This window comes from Convolutriloba macropyga, chromosome 12, assembly GCF_964194025.1.
Source record: "Convolutriloba macropyga chromosome 12, txConMacr16.3, whole genome shotgun sequence".
Taxonomy (NCBI): Eukaryota; Metazoa; Xenacoelomorpha; order Acoela; family Convolutidae; genus Convolutriloba; species Convolutriloba macropyga.
The window spans coordinates 42,713,705-42,741,300 of record NC_134479.1 but is presented as its reverse complement, the minus strand read 5'-3'; the positions used below and the strand labels follow the sequence as shown (position 1 = coordinate 42,741,300).

At 35.0% G+C, this 27,596-nt stretch overlaps 2 protein-coding genes across 6 annotated transcripts in view; one reads left to right on the top strand and one right to left on the bottom strand.

Moving 5' to 3' along the window:
• Positions 1 to 27,596, top strand: part of LOC142351049 (transmembrane and coiled-coil domain-containing protein 3-like) — a 425,404-nt gene that overhangs the window by 246,804 nt on the left and 151,004 nt on the right. The gene's annotated exons all lie outside the window — the stretch shown is intronic.
• The window catches only part of LOC142351240 (1-phosphatidylinositol phosphodiesterase-like), a 56,480-nt gene that overhangs the window by 26,047 nt on the left and 2,837 nt on the right, over positions 1 to 27,596 (bottom strand). For all 5 annotated transcript variants that reach the window (XR_012760954.1, XR_012760955.1, XR_012760956.1 and 2 more), the window contains exon 2: positions 11,290 to 11,615. Coding sequence is in view for 2 of the 5 variants with exons in the window: in XM_075403384.1 (XP_075259499.1) it covers positions 11,290 to 11,615 (326 nt within the window). In the remaining 3 variants the exon portion in view is untranslated. The remainder of the gene's footprint in view (positions 1 to 11,289; positions 11,616 to 27,596) is intronic.

The window sequence follows — 27,596 nt, the reverse complement described above, 5'->3', positions numbered from 1 at the left end:
ACACCTGCTTCGCAAGAAGTTTCGGTACCCTTCCTGCTTATTTTCGTTAAGGTCACTGATGAATTCGGTGAATAGTGTTCTGTGGAAATGTTTCTGCTGCTGGTAGTTGCGTTTTGCTGGCTTTTGAAACTTTGAACGCTTTTGTATCTGAAATCTCTTGGCGATTTTTTTCTTTTTGAAGCGGTCTCTAGAAGTTTTTCTCTGATCAAAGTTTTGGCATTATTGTGGATTACTTGTTCCTCTTTTATTTGTAATAATTTTAAAAAAAATCAAAATAATCAGGACTGTCAAGTTTCTTTGTCGGTTGCTGTAATTTTTACAAGACATCGAATACAATTATGTCAGTTGAACTGTTGTCAGTGAGTAATTTCTCTTATTCACCGATGAGCACGCAATTACATTTTTGAATAAGATCATGAATCTGTTCACTTTTTGAGTATCTTGATTGAAGCAAAAAAATGAAAATAAATTTAGGACTTGTGTTGCCGGTGGACATAAAGATGATAATAAATTTAGGAATGGAGATTTTTATTCCGGTTTTTAACAACAACATCAGCACCAGAGCTTTGTTACGACTGTTTTTCATTGATCTGCGCTTCATTGTGTTTCCTTCATTCCATTATATTTAAAATTGAGAGCTGTCTTGATTTTTGTTTAACGTCAGCATCTTTAGCTTTTTTTGATTGGCTCATAAAGTGGTAGCAAAACTGAATAATGAGACAAACCAAATCAGAAATATTTGTTTCTGTGATTAGAATCGCCAAACGGAATCTTTTGTTTTTGTCTCTTCAAAAATCTGTCACTTCCAACACGAACATAATCTTGTAGTTTTTTCATCATATTATTTAAATTTTTTTGACCTTCTCTTTGTTTACGAGTACCTGAAATCTTTCCAGGCAGCATTATATCACTTTTTCTACTTCTTTACCAGTTGGATGTTTCAATAACAAAAGAAGTTTTTGAGGCCAAACTATCCGTTCACGGTCCGACATCTTAATTTCTCTACTTAGTAAATGGTTCAGTGTAAGGAACCAAATGTGTAATCGAACGAACTTCCTCCTCTATCAAGAACGCCCTACTTTTTCACCGACTGATTTGAAGACCACTATTTTAACGTTTGGCCCCTGCCAATTGAATAATTTTCCCCCTCTTTCGTGATCAATGCAACAATAGTTGAATTCGGTGACAAGAGGCTTGCACTTTTGTCAATTTCTTTCTCAAAAGTCAACCAGACGAAAAATAAACAGGCTTTATCTCGACCACAATGCTTGTTGAAGTTACCCCGTTGTGTTTGGCTATGATTCAAACACTTCCAATTATGGAATGTGAGCCACCGACCTATTTGTTTGTCGGTTTCTGAACTTCTAATTTGAGTGTTTCCTTAGGACTCTTCTTTTTGCGATAACGTCAAAAATATCTGTCGCTGCGTGTACAAACAATTCTCTTTCAATATTTTAGCAACAGACCACAATTTTCTTGACGATTGATATGGCTGTTCTACCAATTCCAGCTGCTAAGGAACTCACTACTTACAAGCTCACTGCCTCGTTGACGATAGTATTCTTCAAAGTGTGGTGAAACTGATTTTTGTTTTTTCCTTTTTAAAATAAATCAAAATAACTTTTCCTAATGGAGCAAAGATTAGGCTCTCAGATTAGGTTCTCAACTGAGCCTCAAAACACAGAAAAATTTTCGACAACACTTTTAATATTGCAAATTGCTAAAAGTTTCCATTCAATTGTTCACTTTCACAAAGTCTGCTGTTGTTCACATGTTGTTTTGACTCCATGGTACAAATTGACGGTGCTTTTTTCTCTCCATTGCTCTGATACTCATTTGCTGTAGACAATTATCAGTTGTTTTCCTGTTAGCAGACCAAAAATGTAATCGGCGACAAGGGCTTTCACTTTTGCTTTCACTCGTTGCCAAATTGTCAAACGAATCTTTCTGTAATCAATGTGAGTGCTTGTGTCATCTTTCACTCCTCAAACCCATAGGCTAAAAATTTCTATGTCAGTAAAAGAATTGCTACGTTTTTGCCAGAGAAAAAGACCAAAACGCCTGTGGTTTTTCGAACTGATGACTGAATTAATTTATACCAGTCGCTGCTTTGAGGGTTTCTTCAAGTGTTCCAAGTTTTCATAGAATCCAGCACTAATTAAGACTGAGTTTCTTTAGTTCGATTTTGAGACAGCACCAGACGGAATTTTATTCTGATGAAATTTGCTCTTAACCTGGTTGATTCTACATGAGAATATATTTTAAGTCAAAACTACTCTCCAATCACCTTCCAGTCTGATGTCTTCACTATAAAAGTTGTCAATGTTGACCATATTGTTCTCTGGGAAGATGCTTATGGAAATTGATGAAACTAGGTGTATGGTGAACTCATTCATGCTTTGTAAACGCTTCGCTATTGCCAACGTTTTTCATTTATCCCAACTCATAGAGTTTGCCGCTGAATGGATCCTGTTTCGAATAACTTAGTCTAAATGTTGGGAAATTTGTTATAGAATTTTAAACGTTAAGTTAGTAAACGTCTGTTTATAAGCTTTTCTGAGCGGTATATCAACTTTTGATATTCTAGCAAAGCCACCAATCCCAAATTTTGGTCAAATAACCAGTTTCTGGCATGCAATTGTATTTAATGATAACATAAAAGGGATGTATATTTGGTGACTTTTTCCGAATTGATCTTAGTTACTCAGTTGACTTTATTGTTTGAAAGAAATTTTTCAGCTATAAGATGTATGAATATGTCCATTTTTCTTCAAGGTACTTGTTAACAAACATTATTAAATAACAAGAACAAATATTCCCTTGATCAAAAGCAGATTTCTTTTCCCTGCAATTTCATAAATTTCAATTTGTCTCATCTGACAGTGTTTTAAAATCTTCAAACTCTGTTCCAGCACCCACCTAAATTTTTGGCTCTTTGTGTTTGATCTTTTGTTTGAAGTCTTCAGCTGCTGTGGTTGCATGGTTTCGTTTGAGTGGCTGAATACGTAGATAGCGTGAAAACCAGTCGGCAGCAATCATTAAAAACTTAACACATGCGTTTTATTTTGAAGATTGTCCATATGTGCCAGATCAAGATACCAAATTTCATCAATGTCATGTGCAATGATATTCAAATATGCAAAACTATTTTGAAATCGTTTATATTTTGTGTGAGCATTCTTTTCCACCAAAAATCCTTTCAGTTTGTGGGACTGCAAATGACCGCTTTTTGTAATTTTTTAGCGCTTGCCGACGCAGCTATCCCTTTTTTGTGTGCATCGATTGCAGCAATTTTTCTTTACTCGTTGAAAGATGCCCATAATTTTATCTTCTGTACACCTGCTTCGCAAGAAGTTTCGGTATCCTTCCTGCTTATTTTCGTTAAGGTCACTGATGAATTCGGTGAATAGTGTTCTGTGGAAATGTTTCTGCTGCTGGTAGTTGCGTTTTGCTGGCTTTTGAAACTTTGAACGCTTTTGTATCTGAAATCTCTCGGCGATTTTTTTTCTTTTTGATGCGGTCTCTTGAAGTTTTTCTCTGCTCAAAATTTTAACATTATTGTGGATTACTTTTTCCTCTTTGATTTGCAATATTTTTTAAAAAATCAAATTAATCAGGACTGTCAAGTTTCTTTGTCGGTTGCTGTAATTTTTACAAGACATCGAATGCAATTATGTCATTTGAACTGTTGTCAGTGAGTAATTTTTCTTATTCACCGATGAGCACGCAATTACATTTTTTAATAAGATCATGAATCTGTTCACTTTTTGAGTATCTTGATGCAAAAAAAATGAAAATAAATTTTAGACTTGTGTTGCCGGTGGACATAAAGATGATAATAAATTTAGGAATTGAATTTTTTATTCCAATTTTTAACAACAACCTCAGCACCAGAGCTTTGTTACGACTATTTTTCATTGATCTGGGCTTCATTGTATTTCCTTCATTCCATTCTATTTAAAATTGAGAGCTGTCTTGATTTGTGTTCAACGTCAGCATCTTTAGCTTTTTTTGATTGACTCATACAGTGGTAGCAAAACTGAATAATGAGACTAACCAAATCACAAATTTTTGTTTCTGTGAGTAGAATCGCCAAACGGAATCAAAATCTTTTGTTTTTGTCTCTTCAAAAATCTGTCACTTCCAACACGAAGATAATCTTGTAGTTTTTTCATCATATTATATAAATCTTTTTGACCTTTTTTTTGTTTACGAGTACCTGAAATCTTTCCAGGCAGCATTATATCACTTTTTCTACTTCTTTACCAGTTGAATGTTTCAATAACAATAGAAGTTTTGGAGGCCAAACTATCCGTTCATTTTGTGAGACATCTTGTTTTCTCTACTGAGTAAATGGTTCAGTGTAAGGAATCAAATGTGTAATCGTACGAACTTCCTCCTCTATCAAGAACGCCCTGCTTTTTCACCGACTGATTTGAAAACCACTTTTTTAACGTTTGGTCCCTGCCAATTGAATAATTTTCCCCCTCTTTCGTGATCAATGCAACAATAGTTGAAAGAGGTGACAAGAGGCTTGCACTTTTGTCAAGTCAACCAGACGAAAAATAAACAGGCTTTATCTCGTCCACAATGCTTGTTGAAGTTACCCCGTTGTGTTGGGCTATGATTCGAACTTTTCCAATTATGGAATGTGAGCCACCGACCTATTTGTTTATCGGTTTCTGAACTTTTAATTTGAGTGTTTCCTTAGGACTCTTCTTTTTGCGATAACGTCAAAAATATCTGTTGCTGCGTGTACAAACAATTCTCTTTCAATATTTTAGCAACAGACCACAATTTTCTTGGCGATTGATATGGCTGTTCTACCAATTCCAGCTGCTAAGGAACTCACTACTTACAAGCTCACTGCCTCGTTGACGATAGTATCCTTCAAAGTGTGGGGAAACTGATTTTTGTTTTTTCCTTTTTAAAATAAGTCAGAATAACTTTTCCTATTGGAGCAAACGGAACTAGTTCACCAGATTAGGTTCTCAACTGAACCTTTAAACACTGAAAAATTTTCGACAACACTTTTTATATTGCAAATTGCTAAAAGTTTCCATTCAATTGTTCAATTTCACAAAGTCTGCTGTTGTTCAGACGTTGTTTTGACTCCATGGCACAAATTGACGGTGCTTTTTTCTCTCCATTGCTCTGATACTCATTTGCTGTAGACAATTATCAGTTGTTTTCCTGTTAGCAGACCAAAATGGTAATCGGCGACAAGGTTTTTCACTTTTCTTTCACTCATTGCCAAATTGTCAAACGAATCTTTCTGTAATCAATGTGAGTGCCTGTGTCATCTTTCACTCCTCAAAACCCATAGGCTAAAAATTTCTATGTCAGTAAAAGAATTGCTACGTTTTTGCCAGAGAAAAAGACCAAAACGCCTGTGGTTTTTCGAACTGATGACTGAATTAATTTATACCAGTCGCTGCTTTGAGGGTTTCTTCAAGTGTTCCAAGTTTTCAAAGAATCCAGCACTAATTAAGGCTGAGTTTCTTTAGTTCGATTTTGACACAGCACCAGACGGAATTCTATTCTGATGAAATTTGCTCTAAACCTGGTTGATTCTACATGGCAATATAATTTCAGTCAAAACTACTCTCCAATCAGCTTCCAGTCTGATGTCTTCACTATAAAAGTTGTCAATGTTGACCATATTGTTCTCTGGAAAGATGCTCATGGAAATTGGTGAAACTAGGTGTATGGGGAACTCATTCATGCTTTGTATACGCTTCTCTATTGCCAACATTTTTCAATTATTCCAACTCATAGAGTTTGCCGCTGAATGGATCCTGTTTTGAATAACTTAGTCTGAATGTTGGGAAATTTGTTATGGAATTTTAAACATTAAGTTTGTAAACGTCTGTTTATAAGCTTTTCTGAGCGGTATATCACTTTTTGATATTCTAGCAAAGTCACCAATCCCAAATTTTGGTGAAATAACCAATTTCTGGCATGCAATTGTATTTAATGATAAAAGAAAAGGGATGTATGTTTGGTGACTTTTTCCGAATTGATCTTAGTTACTCAGTTGACTTTATTGTTTGAAAGAAATTTTTAAGCTAGAAGATGTATGAATATGTTCATTTTTCTTCAAGGTACTTGTTAACAAACATTTTTAAAGAACAAGAAAAAATATTCCTTTGATCAAAAGCAGATTTCTTTTCCCTGCAATTTCATAAATTTCAATTTGTCTCATCTGACAGAGTGTTTTAAAATCTTCAAACTCTGTTCCAGCACCCACCTAAATTTTTGGCTCTTTGTGTTTGATCTTTTGTTTGAAGGCTTCAGCTGCTGTGGTTGCATGGTTTCGTTTGAGTGGCTGAATACGTAGATAGCGTGAAAACCAGTCGGCAGCAATCATTAAAAACTTAATACATGCGTTTTATTTTGAAGATTGTCCATATGTGCCAGATCAAGATACCGAATTTCATCAATGTCATGTGCAATGATATTCAAATATGCAAAACTTTTTGGAAATCGTATATATTTTGTGTGAGCATTCTTTTCCACTAAAAACCCTTTCAGTTTGTGAGACTGCAAATGACCGCTTTTTGTAATTTTTTAGCGCTTGCCCACGCAGCTAGCCATTTTTTGTGTACATCGACTGCAGAAATTTTTCTTTACTCGTTGAAAGATGCCCATAATTTTATCTTCTGTACACCTGCTTCGCAAGAAGTTTCGCTACCCTTCCTGCTTATTTTCGTTAGTGTCACTGATGAATTTGGTGAATAGTGTTCTGTGGAAATGTTTCTGCTGCTGGTAGTTGCGTTTTGCTGGCTTTTGAAACTTTGAACGCTTTTGTATCTGAAATCTCTCGGCGATTTTTTTCTTTTTGATGCGGTCTCTAGAAGTTTTTCTCTGATCAAAGTTTTAGCATTATTGTGGATTACACTGTCAAGTTTCTTTGTCGGTTGCTGTAATTTTTACAAGACATCGAATGCATTTATGTCAGTTGAACTGTTGTCAGTGAGTAATTTTTATTCACCGATGAGCACGCAGTTACATTTTTTAATAAGATCATGAATCTGTTCACTTTTTGAGTTTCTTGATTGAACCAAAAAAAATGAAGATAAATTTTGGACTTGCGTTGCCGGTTGACAAAAAGATGATAATAAATTTAGGAATTGAATTTTTTATTCCAATTTTTAGCAACAACATCAGCACTGTTACAAGAGCTTTGTGAAGACTGTTTTCAATTGATCTGCGCTTCATTGTATTTCCGTCATTCCAGTCTATTTAAAATTGAGAGCTGTCTTGATTTGTGTTTAACGTCAGCATCTTTACCTTTTTTTGATTGACTCATAAAGTGGTAGCAAAACTGAATAAAGAGACAAACCAAATCACAAATTTTTGTTTCTTTGAGTAGAATCGCCAAACGGAATCAAAATCCTTTGTTTTTATCTCTTCGAAAATCTGTCACTTCCAACACGAAGATAATCTTGTAGTTTTTTAATCATATTATATAAATCTTTTTGACCTTCTCCTTGTTTACGAGTACTTGAAACCTTTCCAGGCAGCATTATATCACTTTTTCTACTTCTTAACCACTTGGATTTTTTTAATAACAATAGAAGTTTTGGAGGCCAAACTATCCGTTCACGGTCCGACATCTTGTTTTCTCTACTGAGTAAATGGTTCAGTGTAAGGAAACAAATGTGTAATCGAACGAACTTCCTCCTCTATCAAGAACGCCCTACTTTTTCATCGACTGATTTGAAAACCACTTTTTTAACGTTTGGCCCCTGCCAATTGAATAATTTTCCCCCTCTTTCGTGATCAATGCAACAATAGTTGAAAGAGGTGACAAGAGGCTTGCACTTTTGTCAATTCCTTTCTCATTAGTCAACCAGACGAAAAATAAACAGGCTTTATCTCGTCCACAATGCTTGTTGAAGTTACCCCGTTGTGTTGGGCTATGATTCAGATAGTTTAATGTAAAAAAACTGTAGTATAGTTTTAAACAATCAAGAGTTTTCAAGTTGATCATTGGACAATGGATGTAGAAAAGCAAGATTGTAGTTGAACGGATTTACTCCTCTGTCAATAATACCCTGATTTTTCTCGAAAGAGTTTGAGTACCACTTTTTATTGTTTCTCCCCTGCAAATTAAAATGTTCGGTGTCCGCTCCTTCGTGATTAAGGAGTAAGTTGTCGAACTTGAAGACAAGGATGCCTCCACATTCGTCAATTGCTCTATCATTAGTCAAGCAGTCAAAATAGCAACAAGTTTTTTTCTCGTGCATATTGCTTGCTGAAACTACCACGATGTGTTGAGCTATTATTCACACAGTTTACTGTAAAAAAAACTGTAAGATATTTCAGGAAAATTGAGAGCATTCAAGTCGATCACGGGACCATTGAGTAACTCCGACAAACTTTGGTTGTTTTCCAAACCATTAGCCTAAAAAACCACTCTCGGTTTGCTTAAGCAAATGCCTCGAACAGATAAATTTGTGTCAGATAAATGTATGAATAGTTTTCAGAGTTCCGGTCTAAGCCACGTAGTTTTTTAGAAAACCAATTAACTGAAGTTTTCTGCCGATTTGTCAAATCTAAAATCTTGGATGGTGGAGAAAGCAAAACACAATCGTTGTTGTTCTCGGTGCAAACATCCAACACTTTTAGAAAAAACTTTTCTTTTCTCTTAGGGAAACCTTCAGGGTGAAACACAACTGTTTTGCTGCTTAACCTTCCAACAATTGACATATCTTTTAGTGGAAATTTTATACCCAAACAAAAAAGAATTCTGTCAGACGACCAGTAAAGCAAATATTAGGCATCCAGGTAAGCATGTACGAGTAACGGGGTCCTTCAGTGTAGTGTCCCTGGATAAATTCGCTAGCGTCATGAAAATTTGAACGTAGATTATTTGAGTGGTTTAGGTACGAATCTAAAAAACGAGTCATCTATTCCAATAACTCCTCCATTTCTTCGAAGTTTCCCACCAATATCAAAGTTTTCTTTTTCACTGAAGTTTTCACTTGCTGCTTAAAAAACAGTTCAGTCTCGGTGAAATATTTGCGAAATTTGTGGCTAATATAACAAATACTTCTAATGAAATATTTTTTCAACCAGTATCTAAAACAATTAATTTATTGGGATTTATTCCGAGTAAGACTACAGCCAACTGAATCTGAAGAAATTGTACAAAATTTCATTTTTCTTTTTGAAGAAGTCGAATCAATCTAATTCATAGATGAAGAGATTGCAAACTTTTCTTCTGCTGGAGTTCAAGGCATTAAAAATGTATAAGTTTTTTGCCCTGTTTCAATTGTAAAACTGTAGCAAAATCATAAACCGACATCAAAAACTGATAAGTCTATTTCCACTTTTTTTCACCAGTGTGAACAAAAGGTAGTGAAGCAACAACAACAACCGAAATAGACTTGTTTTTTAATTAATTTCGGAAAGATCGGAACAGGCGTGGATTATACTGATTCATGGAAACCTGTGTTTGTTTTAGGTAGTTAAGTTACAATATTATGAAAATTACAGACCCTGATTGATGTTACTCCTCGTCCATATTTTTTATCTTAGTTCATGTTTTTTTATCCGCCGATATTGTTTTGAAAAAAGTGGTGGATTTTGGAGCTTTATCACTTTTGTCTATTTCTGTCAAATTTGTAGTTTGCTCTCTCGGATAAGACCCCCTATCTTCTTTCTAGCGAACCAAGATCCAATCTTTACAATGTTTTTGTTTTCAGCTAACGGTTTTTTTGGTATTACGCCAAATGCAAAATTGAGGAACATAGCCATCAGATTGCTGGAAAGTAGCCGCGATCGACGCTTGTGACCTTCCATCGAAACAAATAAAGAAATAATTTAGACAGATTGACCACCATTGCTTCAATGGACCACTAATAATTTGAGTTAAATTCGGATGATCATTTTAATGAGACACATAAGCTCTATAAGGAAAAAACCGTAAAAGCACTATTCCAAAATAATAGTCGAAATCAAAAACTCAATGCTCTAACACTCAAGAATTACGTCATATACGTTTGGCACTATTGGATGCAAACTATGGATCTTTAAATTATAAATTTCATACAATTTAAATTGAAAGTTTATTCAGTGAGTTCAGACGTCACGTTTTTCAGTGAGATGAGTCAAGCAATTGTCCTAAAAGCAGAGCAAACTACTTCACGCACCCAAATTTTAACTGCAAAGCAGTAGAAGTCACTGAAATTGAAAAAAAATTATTGATTTTACGAATTATCGATGGAGACGACGAATTAAAAAGATCAGCGTGTATAAGAGCCGCTATCGCTTAGCGGCTATTATTAATTAAAAATAGCAATTAATGCTTTTAACGGTCTCTGCTCCGCAATCTCGTTAATTTGAACTGTTTTTGTTTTCGTTTTGACGTTCTGTTTGTAGTCACCCAACATTTTATGGATAATGAGAGGTCTCAATTGCTTCATATGAGGTTTAAATTAACCTTCTTTATGAGCAGAATAAATTTGTTTTGGATTTAATCAATTTTGAAGGAGTTGTTTTCAAAAAAAAACAATCATATTATTGAACTTTGACCTTTTGTTCTTTTCGACCTGCCACCGATTCTCATTAGTGACAGGTCTCATATCTGATCTATTGAAGTTCTAACGAAGAATTGTTTAATTTTCATATTTGTTATAGTTTCATCTGATTCCTTTTTCATTTTGGTTATTAATTGTCATTGTAAATATTATGTGCAAACGCCGGTTTGGAATATTATTTACAAACGCTGAATATCGACCCTCCTTGTTTTGTGTAAAAAGGGAATAAGTCATGACAAGATAAACCAATTTCCTTAACAAATATGTGTTGAATATAGAGTAGATCTTACATAAGTTCAACGCATTCACCGCAAACCATACATAACTTTGCGTTTAATTTAGCGCAGATCTTACATTTTTTTGTTTTGAATTTAGCGTAGATCTTACATAAATTTAAAGCATTCACCGTCAATCTTATATAATTTCGAGTTGAATTTAGCGTAGATCTTACATAAGTTCAACGCATTCACTGCAAACCATACATAATTTTGCGTTTAATTTTGCGCAGATCTTGCATATTTTTGTATTGAATATAGCGTAGATCTTATATGAATTCAAAACATTCACCGCCAATCTTATATAATTTCCTGTTGAATTTAGCGTCGATCTTACATAATTTTGTGATGAATAAACATACCTAGAAGCTTTTATTAATGGTTTCATCGATCTTCTACTGAGATCATACACCAAAATTTTATTTAGAATTTTAGATTTATTTTGAGTGAAAAGAAAGCAGCTCTCCATTAACGTGTCTTCGAAACTTCGTGTCACATCATCAGCCTCTCCTTCCTCTCTGTAACGCATCACAATAGCTTCTCGGCCATTTGACCTTAAAAATTTTCTCACTGCGTGAATGACGTCATCAAAACTAAGGCCAAGGTCAACAACTGCATGATTAATTCTGAATTTGTCGTTGCGATGGTGGAGACGGATGTCTAGGAACCGAACTCCGGACTGGAGCTGTCTTTCGATTGACATGGTCTGGCAGGCACAAGCCTGGGGTAAGCAAAGAAAGGATTTTTCTAAGTTGAACTTTGCCCCAGAATTGTGGGTACCAGGTATAGTCACCTGAAACCAAAGGGAAAAAACTTGAACAGGAACAATACGCTTACTGGACTTGTAGAAGAGCAACAATTTAAAAAGTGAAATTTTGTCAAAACTTTTCAAAACCTCATTCACACATTCAATTCTTTCCTTTCTAATCGACGAATTGAAATACTTGCAAGCAACTTGGAAGCAATCGTGCAAGTGAATGCATACGTGTACCAAGTTGCTTGCATGATTCTTGCTATTTTGTTGTTCACTTGCACGATTCTTGCAAGCTTTTTTCTTCACTTGCAAGATTCTTGCAATTTTTCAATTCATCTTGCAAGATTAGTTGCATGATTAATCGAAAAGCCTGCAAGATGAATCAAAAAGCATGCAAGGTGAATCGAAAAGCTTGCCAAAGGAATCTAAAAGCATGCAAGAATCTTGAAAGCTTTTCGATTTGTATGCTCGAGAATGGGAGCCACCAGAAAGTGGGGGAGGATTTTTGTTGCAGTAAACATGTCTTAGCTTTTACTTGAGCCTTTTTAGCTTCTTCAACGATCAGAGCTGGTGCATTGCTAAGCTCCATAAGGAGCGCACCTGACATATCCGCCAAAGAAAAGTGTATTCGATGCCAAAATTTTTTTTAAGAAACTTGCAAGAGATTCATACAAAATTTCACATTCAAAACGTAATTTGAAAAAAAAATCAATTAGAATCGTTTCTGCTAATCGAAAATCTTTTAAAAGCCAATTTATTCGGTTTTCAATTAATTTTAGCTAGCAAAAACACTCAAAACAATTTTCCAGAAATTAAAAACTTCTTGAATCCCGACAAAAAATTCCATACGTTTCAGTTTTGTAATTTGTTTAATAAAGAATAATTTGGCTCAAATGTGTTTTCTAAATTATTGTTACCCTGATTTTAATTTTTGGATTGATATCTTGCAAGATTCTTGAGAGAGTCTTGCAAATTTTGAATTAACTTGCAAGATTCTTAGTTTTATCTACACCCATGATATTTATCAACCGAACTATTTAAAAAACTTTTGAGTATTTTTAAAAAGAAAAAAAAACAAAAAAACTTAATAAGAAGTTCACAATATAACAAAAGGTTTCGGAAAAATTGCTCTCAACCGACTGACATGCGGTTTTAACGAGCTTGCAGGAGAAACAAGTTTCAATAACTACCAAAAAAATCCATATTGGGACATAAAATTGTATTACTTCAGCATTTTCGTAGAGACAAGACATTCGAGACTAATAAAGTTTTATGACAACCGCAAAGTCATGTAATACCCTCTAATTGTACCCATTTGTTTCATTTCCGAGAACGGATTGTCAATTCAACCAGACAATAAATTCAATATAGACAGAAAACTGCATTACAAGTCCAAGAAGTAGCAAACATTTCTTGAAGAGCATTTATAAATAGTTGAGAATTTTTCAGTTTCCTCGTTGTCCAACAAACATTCATATTCCTCATTTTGAAGATACGTTTAGAAATTGATAAAATATTAGTTGATGTCAAGCGAAAACAAACTCACAAAATAGTTTTTTCTATGGCGACATTTAGCAAATGCGACTAATTTCAATCAACTATAAAAAGGATTTTTATGATAATGCAACAAAAACTGAAAGATAGTCATAGCTCCAAAACCATTGATCTAACCCTTCTGTTGAGTAAAATGCAATAAAACTGCTTATAAACTGCTGGGCTGAGACTGAGGTTGTCAAGACCGAGCAACACATTTTAGAACTTTTTTACTAAAAGTAGTTGATTTGGTTGTTTTCGTTGAACTAAACATTGTTTGATACTTTAGGGGATGCCTGGATTTAAAGAGAACATTCTATCTTAAAACTTGCAGAGAACATTTTGGAGTCTGCACAGAACACTCTTGAAGTCTGTGGTATTTTTAAAATCAAATTTTATTTAGAAATCTGGCGACTGCCATTGAATTTAGTTTTTTTGTCCGAAGAACCCTCGTCTAATACCGATTGCTATCATGCAAAATCTTGCAAGAATCTTGCAAGAGTCTTGTAAGATTACGCAAAATCTTGCGCTAAGATACGCAAGATTTTGCGATATTCTTGACAGATCTTGCACTATAGCCGGCGGATATGCTAGAATCTTGCAAGATAAGCGTCGGTCTTTCAAAATTCTTGAAAGAAAAGCGTCGAACGCTTGCAATATTCTTGAAAGATAAGCGTCAATCTTGCAAGATTCATGAAAAATAAGTGTCTGATGTTTGCAAATGGGCGCCCAGAAATCTATTCCTAGCTTGAGCTTGACTGACCATCAACAACTACCGAGAAGTCTTTTTTCTCAGCATCAAGTTCGAGTTTTTTAATTTTGAGAGCTTGTTTTTTTAAAAGTTTTTTTCCAGTTTTCCTAACTTTTGCTTGTGTTCCAAATTTTGAGTTTCCTCTATACCATTTTTTGAATAACTGTAGTATGCCTATAAGTCATTGAAAGTTTCCTAGATCTGCTTTTTCAAGTGTAGAGGTAGCGCCAATAATCTTTTCGCTTGGTTTTTGACGAATCATTTTCACCATCGGAGACGCAAATTTTAACTTTCGGTTTTTTGATGTTGAAATGGTTGCCATGAGAGTAAACAGCTACCCGGAGAATACAATTTACAGTTTTGGTTATAACCTTTGCTTTTGTTACAGAACAGAATACGAATTCATGAACTTTGACTGTAACTGATGTTTTAATCACCAACTGAGTTATTGAACATTTTTGTTAAGCAAACAAATTTTTCCTCAGAAGTGGTTCTTTTCCTCATTTGTAATTCTTTTCCATTTTCGTCCACTTTCTCTTAAGATACTCAAATCTCATAAAATGTTATTGCGCTGAAAGTTTTGTTTCAAATATGAGGAAAATGATTGGTTTTGTTGATTCTGCGACAATGTGTCAGCTTCCCTAGACGAACTCCGAGGCTTATCTAGCAAGATCTTACACGATTCTTGCAAATGACGCTTATCTTACAAGATCTTGCAAGATTCTTGCAGATTACGCTTATCTTGCAAGATGCAAGATCCAGACACCGATCTTGTAAGATCTCTACAAGATCTTGCAAAGTAGACGCCGAAAGATATTAAAGAAAAAAAATGCAACTTTTCTTCAATATCTTTCGGCGTCTATCTTATAATATCTTTTAGTGATCTTGCTAGATCAGCGTCCGGATCTTGCATCTTGCAGGATAAGCGTTATTTGCTAGAATCGTGTAAGATAATGCAAGGTAAGTGTCGTGGTTTGTCTAGGGAAGCTGACGCATTCTCATTTTCTTCAAATTTGATCATTTTGTTCATTGATCATTTTCTTCATATTTGAAACAAAGTTTTACGTGCAACAACATCTTATGAGATATGATTATTTTAAGAGAAACTGGGCGAAAATGGAAAATAATTACAAATGATGAAAAGAACCACTTCTGCGGAAATTTTTGTTTGCTCAGCGAAAATGTTCAATAACTCAGTTGGTGATTAAAACATCAGTTACAGTCGAAGTTCATGATTTCGTGTTCTGTTCTATGACAAAAACAAAGGTTATAACCAAAACTGTAAATTGTAATCTCCGTGTAGCTTTTTACTCTCCTGGCAACCATTTCAACATCAAAAAACCGAAAGTTAAAATGGTGAAAATGATTCGTCAAAAACCAAGCTAAAAGATTATCGGCGCTACCTCTACACTTGAAAAAGTAGATCTAGGAAGTTTTCAATGACTTATGGGCATACTACAGTTATTCAAAAAATGGTATATAGGAAATTCAGAATTTGGAACACATGCAAAATTCAGGAAAATTGGAAAAAAAACTGATAACAAAACAAGCTCTCAAAATTTGAAAAAAAAAACTCGTCAAAGTTGAAGCTGAGAAAAAGATCTATTCTTTAATTATTGATGGTCAGTCTTCAGCTCTGAAAAAAAATGAATGATGAAAAATATCGAAATCCTCATAAAACAAATCAGACAACATGAGACGTCATTGACATAATTCAAGTGTTTCCAGTATACATTTTCATATCAAACGTTGTTTTGAACTAAATTTGTCACCACATGCTAACTATGCAATTTGTTTCATTGAAACCAACTCTTCGGATGAGCCCTGCAAAATAATAGATTACTCCTGTGAGAAAACGCAATAACATTTAAACGGAGAAAAGAATACTGTTGTAAGGTACCACGTACCAATAATAGAAAAATCATGTGTCATTGGTGTTAAAATCTAGGAATATTTCACATCACTAATAGTGCTTTTTCTGATTATGAGGCATTGCAAGAAAAAATGATAAAAGTTCGTAACAAAATGAAGGAAAAAAGGTATATAGTGCCAGGGCAGTCCAACTTGACTTCAAAAGTCGATCAAAATGCAATAGAAACCTAGCAAATTTCTCAAGTGATTCGTAGCTGTGGGCATCAAGAGGCCTAAAAGTAAACGTTGTCTCCCATATTTGCCCACATGTCATGGCGGAAATGGAATAACCAAGATAATTTTCAAACTTTGCCCTCATAAGATGCTTGACATGGGAGATGGTTGTGAGAGATGTCTATGAAAAAAGGGTTGCTTATAAGATTCTGTTTTCTGCCGACGTACACCAAGAAAACCAGTGTCCAAAACGCTGAATAGTGACGAATAAAGGAAGCGTTGTATATCTGCAAAAGAGCGCTTTTGAATTGAAACTAATTTAAAAGACAAAATTGTACATGCTTTCAAGGCTGTGGTCATACAAAGTTCGGCAATCTTTATATTAGATTATTATTTGGTGATGAAAAAATAGTTTCAATTAAACGAAAGTTTGAAAAATCGGTCTAACGGCTCTCACCTAATTTCTTATCGTTCGTAAGCAAAACAGATAAGGAATGGAGCTGTGTCCTTATGAAAAACAATAATATACATAATGCTATTTAATCGCTTCAGAGATTAGGAACTTGTGCTACATATAACCATGCGTAACATTCAGCATATTTTCCTTAAAAATAAACGTCCGAGCACAGTATATTTGTCTTATATTTTGCTGTCAAAAATTTGCTAACTTTAATGGCTGTGATCTTTCCAGAATAAAAGAGATCTCTATTCCACAACCTTGAAGGCTGTGACAAATGACAGTTACAATAACTATTGTAATGTGTAGCGTCAAAATAGAGTAGTGAAATCTTGAATCATGGTTTTCTGAAATTGAAAAAAGTGTGCAGGTATCTATTTTTAATAGCTATACACTTGATTCCTAGACACAATGATTTTTTGTCCTCGTTGCTATCTGCAGTTGTTATTTCTAAAAGTCAACACAACATTGCTTTTAATATGGAAATATTTCCTCGGAATTAAATTTTGCTGCCAAAAAAAACTGAAATGAGAACAATTAGTAATGAAAAACTGATATTATATTTTTGCACTTCATGTCAATGAAGTGCTGAAACTTGCTACATTAATTCTAAGATAGTCACACATCTCACTAACATTGAATAATAATAATATAATCGAATTGGAATTGATAAAAATATGCTGACAGAAAAGAGACCAAAATGCTGCCAATTCTAGAACATCAAACAGTTACAAATAGAAAGAAATTGTCTTAGGTTACTTAGGTAGGTTACTTTCCAACAACTTTGCTGGATTGTACTCAAAATTAATTATAACTCTCCAAAAATTACCTGACAAGGATACTAGATCTTATATACGTAATCTAAAAAATTTCTACATTATTGATTCGGATCAGCAATCACAATTAATTTGCAAATAGACACAAAAATTAGAAGACCAAATTTTTCGTTATTTTGAAAAAAAATGGCGGTCAATCCTTTTGTATTGGCAAGACCAACTGAAGTAAATGCAATCAAAATTAGGCGATGCTCCAAAAGTTTCTATCAGACTGTGGATTTTCAAAAATACTCAGTGGCGCTTTAAGACAGGCGATAAGCCTTAAGTGGCCACTGGATTTGATGCTCCTCAAAGTGGACTGATGAAATTTGAAATGTAATTTGTACTTGAATACTAAGTGAAAACGAATTTTTTATGTATATACATACATACATATATATATATATATATATATATATATATAAATTATAGCGAGAACACACACATGAAGAACAGTCGTTTGTTTGTGCGTGCTCGCTATACCTAATTAACGCTCGGTTGGAAAAAAAAGACACCTAACTAAAAATCGCGATGTAACTGGAATTGAAACTTTAACAAATTGAGGTCACTAATCCAGATTAAATGAAATCTTTTCATCAGGGTTTATTTGACGTTACCGAAAAGCAGGAGGAAGAAATTTAGGACATTAAGTTTGAGACTGGTTCATTCTATGACAAAGATTACAAATTGGAGAAACATGTGCTAATTTGTGAGAGATAATGTTCTAAAATTTTCCTAGCGTTTGAAGTGTCGCAACGGAAGACCCTTGGAATTGTTAAGGAGTTGTTAAGGAGTAATTGGGTATTGCTCTCAGACGAGTCTCTCTGCAGCGTGTAAAACGTGTATTGCTCTCTATGCAGCGTGTCATTTTCTTCGTTGAAATGGATATGTACAGAAAACTCTTATAGCAAAGTTCCCTTACGACCAGCAACGAGATCTGATATGGTCACGTAAGAAATTTTTAAAACAAGCCCTAACATCAATAGGTAAGCCCATTATTAATAGAGAAATGTTAAACGAGAGTGAACGTGCTGTTCTTGATTATGCTAAAGAAAAACGAAGTAGACTAGCCTATGGTCCTTTCTAAGAGATTAACTACAAAACAGCAGTCTTTCTACTTTGATCAGGTAACCAGAACACCACTGAGACGTGGCTAACAACATTTGAGACCGGGCGATGACCATGTAATCTGCAATACTGATAAATCGATAAACTTGATTGAAGTTCTTCTCTCCCCAACTAAACGAAGTCTAAATAAACTTCTACGTGGTAAATCTGTTGACAATGTAATTAATGTCAGCGATGAGCAAAACAACGTTAACTCAGAATAAACTAATTGACTTCCGTTTGTTCTGTTTTCAGTATTATGGAAAATTTAAAATTCGAGCAGGATGGGGGTCAAACGCTCTTCGTCTTTAAACTGCAATCTTTAAGAAGCCATCATGACCAACTCACGCGATCGTTTGAAACCATGCAGTTTAAGCCAATTTTTGTAGGTCTGTTTGAAACTTGGCTATGTGATAAAACGACACACTTGGTCATTATAAGCTTATTGGGCATAACGATATTGTTTACAGTAATCGCTGTAGGGGGAGGTGGAGTTGCTTTTTTGTTAAAAGTAAATTTAATTACTCAGTTCAAACCTTCGTCAGTTCAGTAGACAACATGGTACTGTCTATTATCCACAAGGGTAAAAGAACAAACATTTCAGTTTTTTGTAGACCACCGCAGCTTCCATTTTCTGATTCTCCGGAAAATCCAACAGGTTAACAAACCAAATCAAGGGACTAAATGGTGATCATTGTGTTGAGGGATTAGAGTAAAGACTTCTTAGGAACAATGAATATTAATCAATCAAATATGTATTTGTCATTTCTGGAGTGTTTTGGCCTGTATGTACAGAACTAAAGTCCAACTAGGGTAACAATCTCATCATCTACATGTATTGACCAATTTTTTTCTGAAAAAAATTGCTCTACAAAGCAATCAAATTCTCCCCCAGCGAACACTATTGTTTGTTTGCGCGTGCTAATTTGGTGCTGCTTGAGCGCGTGTGAAGCCTCACATTTGGTGCAACATGAATTTTGGAAAATTGAAAAAGTGGTAAACTTTCAGGTAAATTTGGTGGTAAATATGGTGGTAAATCAAGTGGTAAATTTGGAAAAATTGAAAAATTGAAAAAATTGGTTTTCGTAAAAAATGTCAGGCGCTCATTCAGTTATTAAATGAACTGAAATGACGAGGAAAACTACTGGAAATTAACATTACGGGTTTGTGGGTTTTGTAGATTTCAAAAAAAAAACATTTGACACAATCAATCACGAAATATTGCTTGATAAATGTGATCAAAGTGGATTTCGTGGCACTATTAACAGATCCGAGCTGCTACTTGACAAATTGTGAACAACATGTGTTTAATCAAGATGTTGCCTCATCACTGAGACGCCTTTCTTGCGGTGTGCCACAAGGGTCTGTATTAGGCATATGGTTGTTTATGATATTTACGAATGATCTTCGTACTACTTCCCTTTTTATCTCAGTGACAGTGCTCAATCCAACTGAGTGGTACGACAGTTTATGTCTCTCAGTGTGACCTTAGCAAGATAGATGACTGCTGCAGATCTATAAATAAGTTGCTACACATTCTAATAAGTGTTGAAAATATATCAAAAACAAATAATAAATTTCTTGGGAAGCCATGCCCTAATTTATCATTTCCCTAGATTAATGAAACGATTGATCCCGTTGAATCATTTAGAAGCTTAAGTATTATAACTGGCAGGAAAGTTTCCTTTGATGAATAAATAAAAGTAACACTGATATCACTGCATGGTTTAATGGTTCCAAAACCCGACCTCTTTTCTCTAGCAAGTGCTCGATGAAACTTTTTTCAGCAAACTCTAATCCTATTATATCCTATGGATTACTTGGCCGGTCTATAATAGTACTTCAGAAATTCAAATAGATAAATATTTGAAATTATCAGAAAAAATCTTGAGCACTTGTTCTTTCAAAAAAGCTATGAAAGCTCCTCAGACATTTTTTTTATCTCGATAGAAAATAAAATCGATTTGTGGCATATCTTTCAGTCAACTATCCAGTAAAATTTCGGACTGCTATGTTTTCCGAAGCTCACTGAAATGATCAATTTTCCTCTTAAACGAAGAAAGCACACCACTGACGAGATCTCAAGATGTGAGGATGATCACAAAAATAAGAAAAAATGTATCAATGTCATGAAAAGGTCATTTAATGGTCGAAATGAGTCGATACTTGACGGTTTGATCATGAGAAACCGATTTTCTGATGCAACCAAGTGTAACACAAGAATTCTGGCTTTATTTAAAACACTCTATTTATTCTACTTTCCAATTTATTTTGATTTTTTTTTCAAAATGTTCTATTAAAATTTATAGATAGCAAAAATTTTGTTTTAGGTTTTCATTGAGGCTCAGGTCAAAGGGCTGTACTCAGCCTACTCAATGTCCCGTTGGGCCTTATGTGAACATAATTCTTTCTTGGTGCATGCATATAACGTTCAAGAAACAAACTAAGTGAAAAGAAAAATTTCAATTCCTGAAATTATAACTCAGATCATGCATATTTTACAGTTTAAAGGCGTCGAAATCTAAATGAGTCAACTTTGCAGATATTCCTACAAAACAAATCCGAACGGGCTTTTGCTGAAAATGCTCCTCAAATATAAACCGTTTACCACGCAAAATGTAATTTGAGGGCCAGATGTTGCAATAACAATACATGTGTTACTTAGAAATATTTCAAGAGTTTTGATGATACAGTCGATGCATCAAACCGTCACACAAAGCATTTGGCAATCAAGAACATAACGAGGAGGATACAATTCGATCGTTTGCTAAAATGGTGAGAAAGAGAAATGTGAAGGGGGATACATGGTCTTTTGGAGATACAGGCTCAGTTTAAGTGCTCAATCCTCTAGACTTGAGAGAGGGCCAGACAGTCAACGGAAGGCCTCAAGAAGAAAACCCAGAGGTCTCAACTTTTTATCACGCAACTTTCGATTTGAAAAAGTTGTCGCCAATAGATAAACTGAAAGTTACCAGCGGCATAATTGAGAAACAGTCTATAAAATTTTTTGGTAACTCAAGGCCATTGGGATCGGATGCTAATCATTGGTTTGATGCACTCATTAGATCTGGATGAAAACCTTGAAAACTTAGAGTTACAGTTGCTAAGTTGGGCAGTTTTCATGCATCTGAAGTAGTTCCGTGGCGCTAGTAGTTCCAAGACCAAAGCCATTATCTTCTCTTCTTTTGGCTCGTTGTATTCGACAAAAAATAAGGAGTGCGACTCATAGGCGTTGGAGAGACATTAAGACTTTCACTTGCAAAGGCTGCATCAGATCTGACAGGAGACGATTAGCTCAGTTTTTTGGTACTGAGCAGTTAGCAGGCGGGCTTCTTGGTGGTATCGAAGTGTCTATACGTGGACTTAGAGAACTAATTGAAGAAAAGTCAAAGTGGTTTTTGCCTGCTGTTACTTGACGCAAAGTAGATGATGCAGATGATGCAGCTGCTTGCGCTAATTTTGAACACTTTGAATGACTTGAACAAATTATCGAAGTTCAGCCAAAAGTTGGCTATCACGCAGAGCCTAGTAAGAGTTACCTGAGGAACAAAGAAACAATTGTATTGAAGCTAATCGCTGTTTAGATAAAAGTCGTTCGGAAAATGTGGCGGGAAAAAGGTACTTAGGGGATTTTGTTGGCAACAACAACGGTCTGAAAGTCTTTGCTCAGCAGAAAGTTCAGAAATGGCAGGAAAAAATCAGATATTGTGCAAAGCCGTTGACTACTGTCGTCATGATTTTTTTTCAGTTTTCACAAATCAATCCAAGCAGAATGGAAATCTTTGATGAGTTGCATCAGTTTGTGAAGATTTTTTACAACACTTAGAAGACACAAAAAAAAGCATATTTCTCCAATGTTTGTAATATGCCTGACGTGATGCGTAACATAATCAGCTTATCAGCAAAAGACGGTGGTTTGAGAATAACAAACTCCCTTTAAAAGCCAAAGAACAGTCCAATGTTTTCAATGATTTATCAAGTTTGATAGCAGATTAAATTGCGAAAGCAATTCAGTTAAACAACGAAGAATACTACAAACCAGCCATTCATAGAACAAAAAACGTTTACGCAGAAAAACAAGAAGATTAATGTCAGTTGTAGCTTGAACTGTCAGAGCAGCTAACCAAATCTGAGAAAAGGCAGAGGGAAAAAATTTGAAACATATAAGCAAGATGTCATCATGTACTGTGAGGAAGTCACAAATCAAGAGGTCCAGCATTCCATGTTGCTTTATGGTGTTGCCTTGATGCCCTTGATTAAAGTTTTACGTAACCCGTAACAATATATTTAGGTTTCTCTGCATATTCAGATTTTTAGCTGGAACTGTCAGATCAGCTATCCAAATCTTAGAAATAGCGGATGGAAAAAATTTGAAAACGCAGTCGATATTGCGCACTGGAAAAAGGCAGTATTTTTCCTGCTGTTACTCAACGCAAATGATGCATTTAATTCAATCAATTGTATTTTTGCTCTTTTAAACAGCAGAAAGTACTGGTTACGAGCCTCGACGTTTTTATACAATGATTACCAAGAAACATCTAAGCTAGTGCAACATTTAAGCAAAAAATTCATCATTTACAGCGAGGAAGGCACAACTCATGAGTCCCCACATTCCATGTTGCTTTATGTTGTTGCCTTGATGCCAATAATTAAAGTTATACGTAGACCGGGAAAACATATTCAGGGTTTCTCTGCAGATGACGCAGCCGCTTGCGCTAACATTGAAACTTAGAAACTGGCTTGAACAAATTATCAAAAATAGGCCAAGGTTTGGCTATTACGCAGAGCCTACCAAGAGTTACCTGAGTATCAACCAAAACATTTATTAAAAAGCTCAGCGATATTATGATAAATTTCGTTGGAAAGATCTTACAGGATAACGATACTTGAGAGGTTTTGTTGGCAAAAATAACGGTCTGAAAGACTTGCCTAGCAAAAATTTCAGAACTGGCTAGAAAAAAATTCAGATTTGGTCAAAATCTGTTGACTACTAAATTCATAATTTTTTTTCAGTTTTCACAAAATCAATCCACGCAGAATGGAAATTTTCGAACAGATTTGCATCAAGTTGTGAAGATTTCTTACAACACTTAGAGAACTCAAAAGGAAGCTAATTTCTACCAGTTGTTTAAAATGTTAGTATTATGCATGACGTGACGCGTAAGATACTCAGCTTATCAGCCAAACACAGTGGTTTGAGAATAACGAACACTCTCGCGAAGCCAAAGAACATTCCATTATTTTCTAAGATTCAATTTTGATAGCAGATTAAAAAGCTAGGCTCTGCGTAAATTGAAATAAATTCTGAGGAAATTAATTCGACAATTCTTTGAATCAGGCAGCAATTTGAGCAAAAAAGAAGCAGATCACTGTCTGTTGTACCTTAAACTGTCAGAGCAGCCAACCAAATCTGAGAAAAAGTGGATACAAAAAATTTTAAAAAACATTGATTTTTGGCCACTGGAAAAAGGCAGTGCTTTTTGCCTGCTGTTACTAGCCGCAAAAGATGCATTGAATTCAATCAATTGTTTTGTTGCTCTTTTAGACAGCAGAAAACACTGGTTACGAGCCTCGACGTTTTTATACATCAGTTACCAAGAAAAATCTAAGTTAGTGCAACATATAAGCAAGATGTCTTCATGTACAGAGAGCAAGGCACAAATCAAGAAGTCCCGCATTCCATGTTGTTTTGTGATGTTGCCTTGATGCCACTGATTAAAGTTTTACGTAGACCAGAAAAATATATTCAGGGTTTCTCTGCAGATGACGCTGCTGCTTGCGCTAACTTGAAACTTAGAAACTGGCATAATTAAATTATCGAAAATGGACCAAGATTTGGCTATTACGCAGAGCCTAGCAAGAGTTAATTGAGTGCCAACTAAAACAATTATTACAAATTTATACGATGTTTTGATAAATTTCGTTTGAAAATGTTACGGGATAACGGTACTTGCGAGGTTTTGTTGGCAACAATAACGTTCTGGAAGACTGGGCCCAGCAAAAAGTTCAAAACTGCCTAGAAAATCATTCAGATTTCGTCCAAATCTGTTGACTACTTACCTCACAATTCTTTTTCAGTTTTCACAAAATTAATTCTAGCAGAATTGAAATCTTTGCTGAGATTTGCTTCAAGTTGAGAAGATTTCTTACAACATTCACAGGACACAATAAAAAGCAAATTTCTATCAGCTGTTTCCAATGGTATTAACATGCATGACGTGGTGCGTAAGATACTCAGCTTATCAGCCGAACACGTTGGTTTGGGAATAACAAACACCATCGCAAAGCGAACGAACTTTTCAATACTCCCAAAGAATTAACAGGTTTAATAACAGGTTCAATTGTGAATGCAACTGAGTTAAATTATGTGGAATACAAATCAGCCATCCATAAAACAAAACAGAAATTTTTGCAAAAAAAGGAAGCAGATGAAAGTCAGTTGTTGCTGGAACTGTCAGATCAGCTATCCAAATCTGAGAAAAAAACGGATGTAAAAAATTTGAAAAGACAATTGTTTTTGCCCACTGGAAAAAAAGCAGTTGTTTTTGCCGGCGTTATTCGACGCAATATATGCATTCAATTCAATCAATTGTTCTGTTGCTCTTTTAGACAGCAGAAAACACTGGTTACGAGCCTCGACGTTTTTATACATCAGTTACCAAGAAAAATCTAAGTTAGTGCAACATATAAGCAAGATGTCTTCATGTACAGAGAGCAAGGCACAAATCAAGAGGTCCCGCATTCCATGTTGCTTTGTGGTGTTGCCTTGATGCCACTGATTAAAGTTTTACGTAGCCCGGAAAAACATATTCAGGTTTCTCTGCAGATGACGCTGCTGCTTGCGCTAAATTTGAAAACGTAAATCTGGCTTGAACAAATTATCGAAAATGGGCTAAGATTTGGCTATTACGCAGAGCCTAGCAAGAGTTACCTGAGTGTCAACCAAAACAATTATTACAAATTTAAACGATGTTTTGATAAATTTCGTTTGAAAGATGTTACGGGATAACGGTACTTGGAAGGTTTTGTTGGCAACAAAAACGGTCTGGAAGACTTTGCCCATCAAAAAATTCAAAACTGGCTAGAAAATCATTCAGATTTTGTTCAAATCTGTTGACTATTTACCTCACGATTCTTTTCCAGTTTTCACAAAATTAATTCCAGCAGAATTGAAATCTTTGATGAGATTTGCATCAAGTTAAGAAGATTTCTGGCAACATTTATAGGACACAATAAAAAGCAAGTTTCTATCAGCTGTTTTCAATGGTATTAATATGCATGACGTGGTACGTAAGATACTCAGCTTATCAGCCAAACAAGATAGTTTGGGAATAACAAACACCATCGCAAAGCCAACGAACTTTCCAATAACGAACTCCCAAAGAATTATAAGGTTTGATAACAGATTCAATTGGGAATGCAACTGAGGTAAACTCTGTGGAATACAAATCAGCCATCCATGAAACAAAACAGAAATTTTTGCAAAAAAGGAAGCAGATGAATGTCAGTTGAAGCTGGAAACGTCAGATCAGCTAAACAAATCTGAGAAATTTGAAAAGACAATCGTTTTTGCCCATTGGAAAAAAGCAGTTGTTTTCGCCTGCTGTTACTCGACGCAAAAGATGCATCAAATTCAATCAAGTGTTTTGTTGCTCTTTTAAACAGCAGAGAACACTGGTTACGAGCCTCGACGTTTTTGTACAATAGTTACTAAGAAAAAACTAAGCTAGTGCAATATCTAAGCAAAATGTCAACATGTACAGTGAGGAAGGCACAACTCAAGACATCCCACATTCCATGTTGCTTTATGTTGTTACGAAGTTACGGAATAACGGTACTTGGGGTCTTTGTTGGCAAAAATAACCGTCTGGAAGACTTTGCTTAGCAGAAAGTTCAGAAACGGCTTGAAAAATTTTTAGATTTTGTCCGAATCCGTAGACTACTCACCTTAAAGATTTAAAATTTGGCTGTTCTTCTTTTAAGAGCTGCGCTACTAAAAATGCGGCTCCAAATGCTTAAAATCAGGTTTCAAATTTTTTAGATCATACTTCTGTTTACTCAACCAGCAAGCTGAGATATTTTTGGCAACTAATTTTTCCTTGGTGTAACTTTCATTAAGTATTTTAAGTAAAAATGCGAATCCTAGTATCAATTGCAATTATTTTAATCGCAAGAGTTACTGTACATTGTTCACAACTTTCAATTACCCCTTCAATACAATTCTATACACGTGCTGCAATTTAAACTGTCGTTTAAACAGTTGAGGTCAGAAATGTGTAGCAAATCTTGAAACCTTCCTTATGATCAACAATAAACAAAATTTGTTCATTTTGGTTACCCTGCTGCTATTTGAAGCTTTTCTTCGTCCCGCGTCTCTGACCGGGACAAACACTAGATCCATTATGCTTCTTTCATTTAGGTTGCTGTAGTTTAGTCTAAGAAGAAAACTACTGACAAAGATGCTAAGAATAGCTACAAGAATACTGTATTTACTTTTACGGAAACATGGTTGACCAAAGAAGATGATAATAAACTATGGTGCATAGACAGCAATTACTATTCTTGCTTCAGATGTGACCGAATATCTGAAAAGTCAAAAGTTGTGGCGAAATGCTGCTAATCCCCGAAATTTTCAATCCAAAAAACGGTAATGTTTTTTCAAAAATGAGCAGAGACTTGAGAACACTTTGGATTGAGCTCATTCTACCCTAAAAATAATTTCCTCCACTGCTTGCGAATGTTTTATTTAATCCTGAAAAATCTAAAATTGACGTCTTTCTCGAAGAATTAGCATTGCAAATAGATTATGGAATAACAAAAAAAGACACAGCGAAAGCAACAAAATAAACACAACTCTTTTTCTACCCCATAATCTATCAGTGGTCAACAAAATACCTACAAGTCGAAAAATCTGATTGATTTCGTAATCAAAGATGACGACCTACCTCATTCCAACGTTTTTAATTTTGAATCGCTCATTATATTGGATCACAAAGCTATTGCTATGATAACGAATGTAACTTTTAAAAAAGCAGCTTCCATGAAAAATATTATTTGACAAAACAAAATAATATAAAAATTTCGACCTACAAGACCCGAAGCAGATTGATTGGGAAAATCTTTACACGGCATCTGACGCTGAAGACATGTATCGTATCTTCAAAAAAACTTTCACTGAAGTTATCTGCGATCACGCCCCTTCTATAAATGGTCTTCATACGGACTGAAAATCCAAAAACAAACTAGAGAGCAATGATTTTATAAAGAGCATC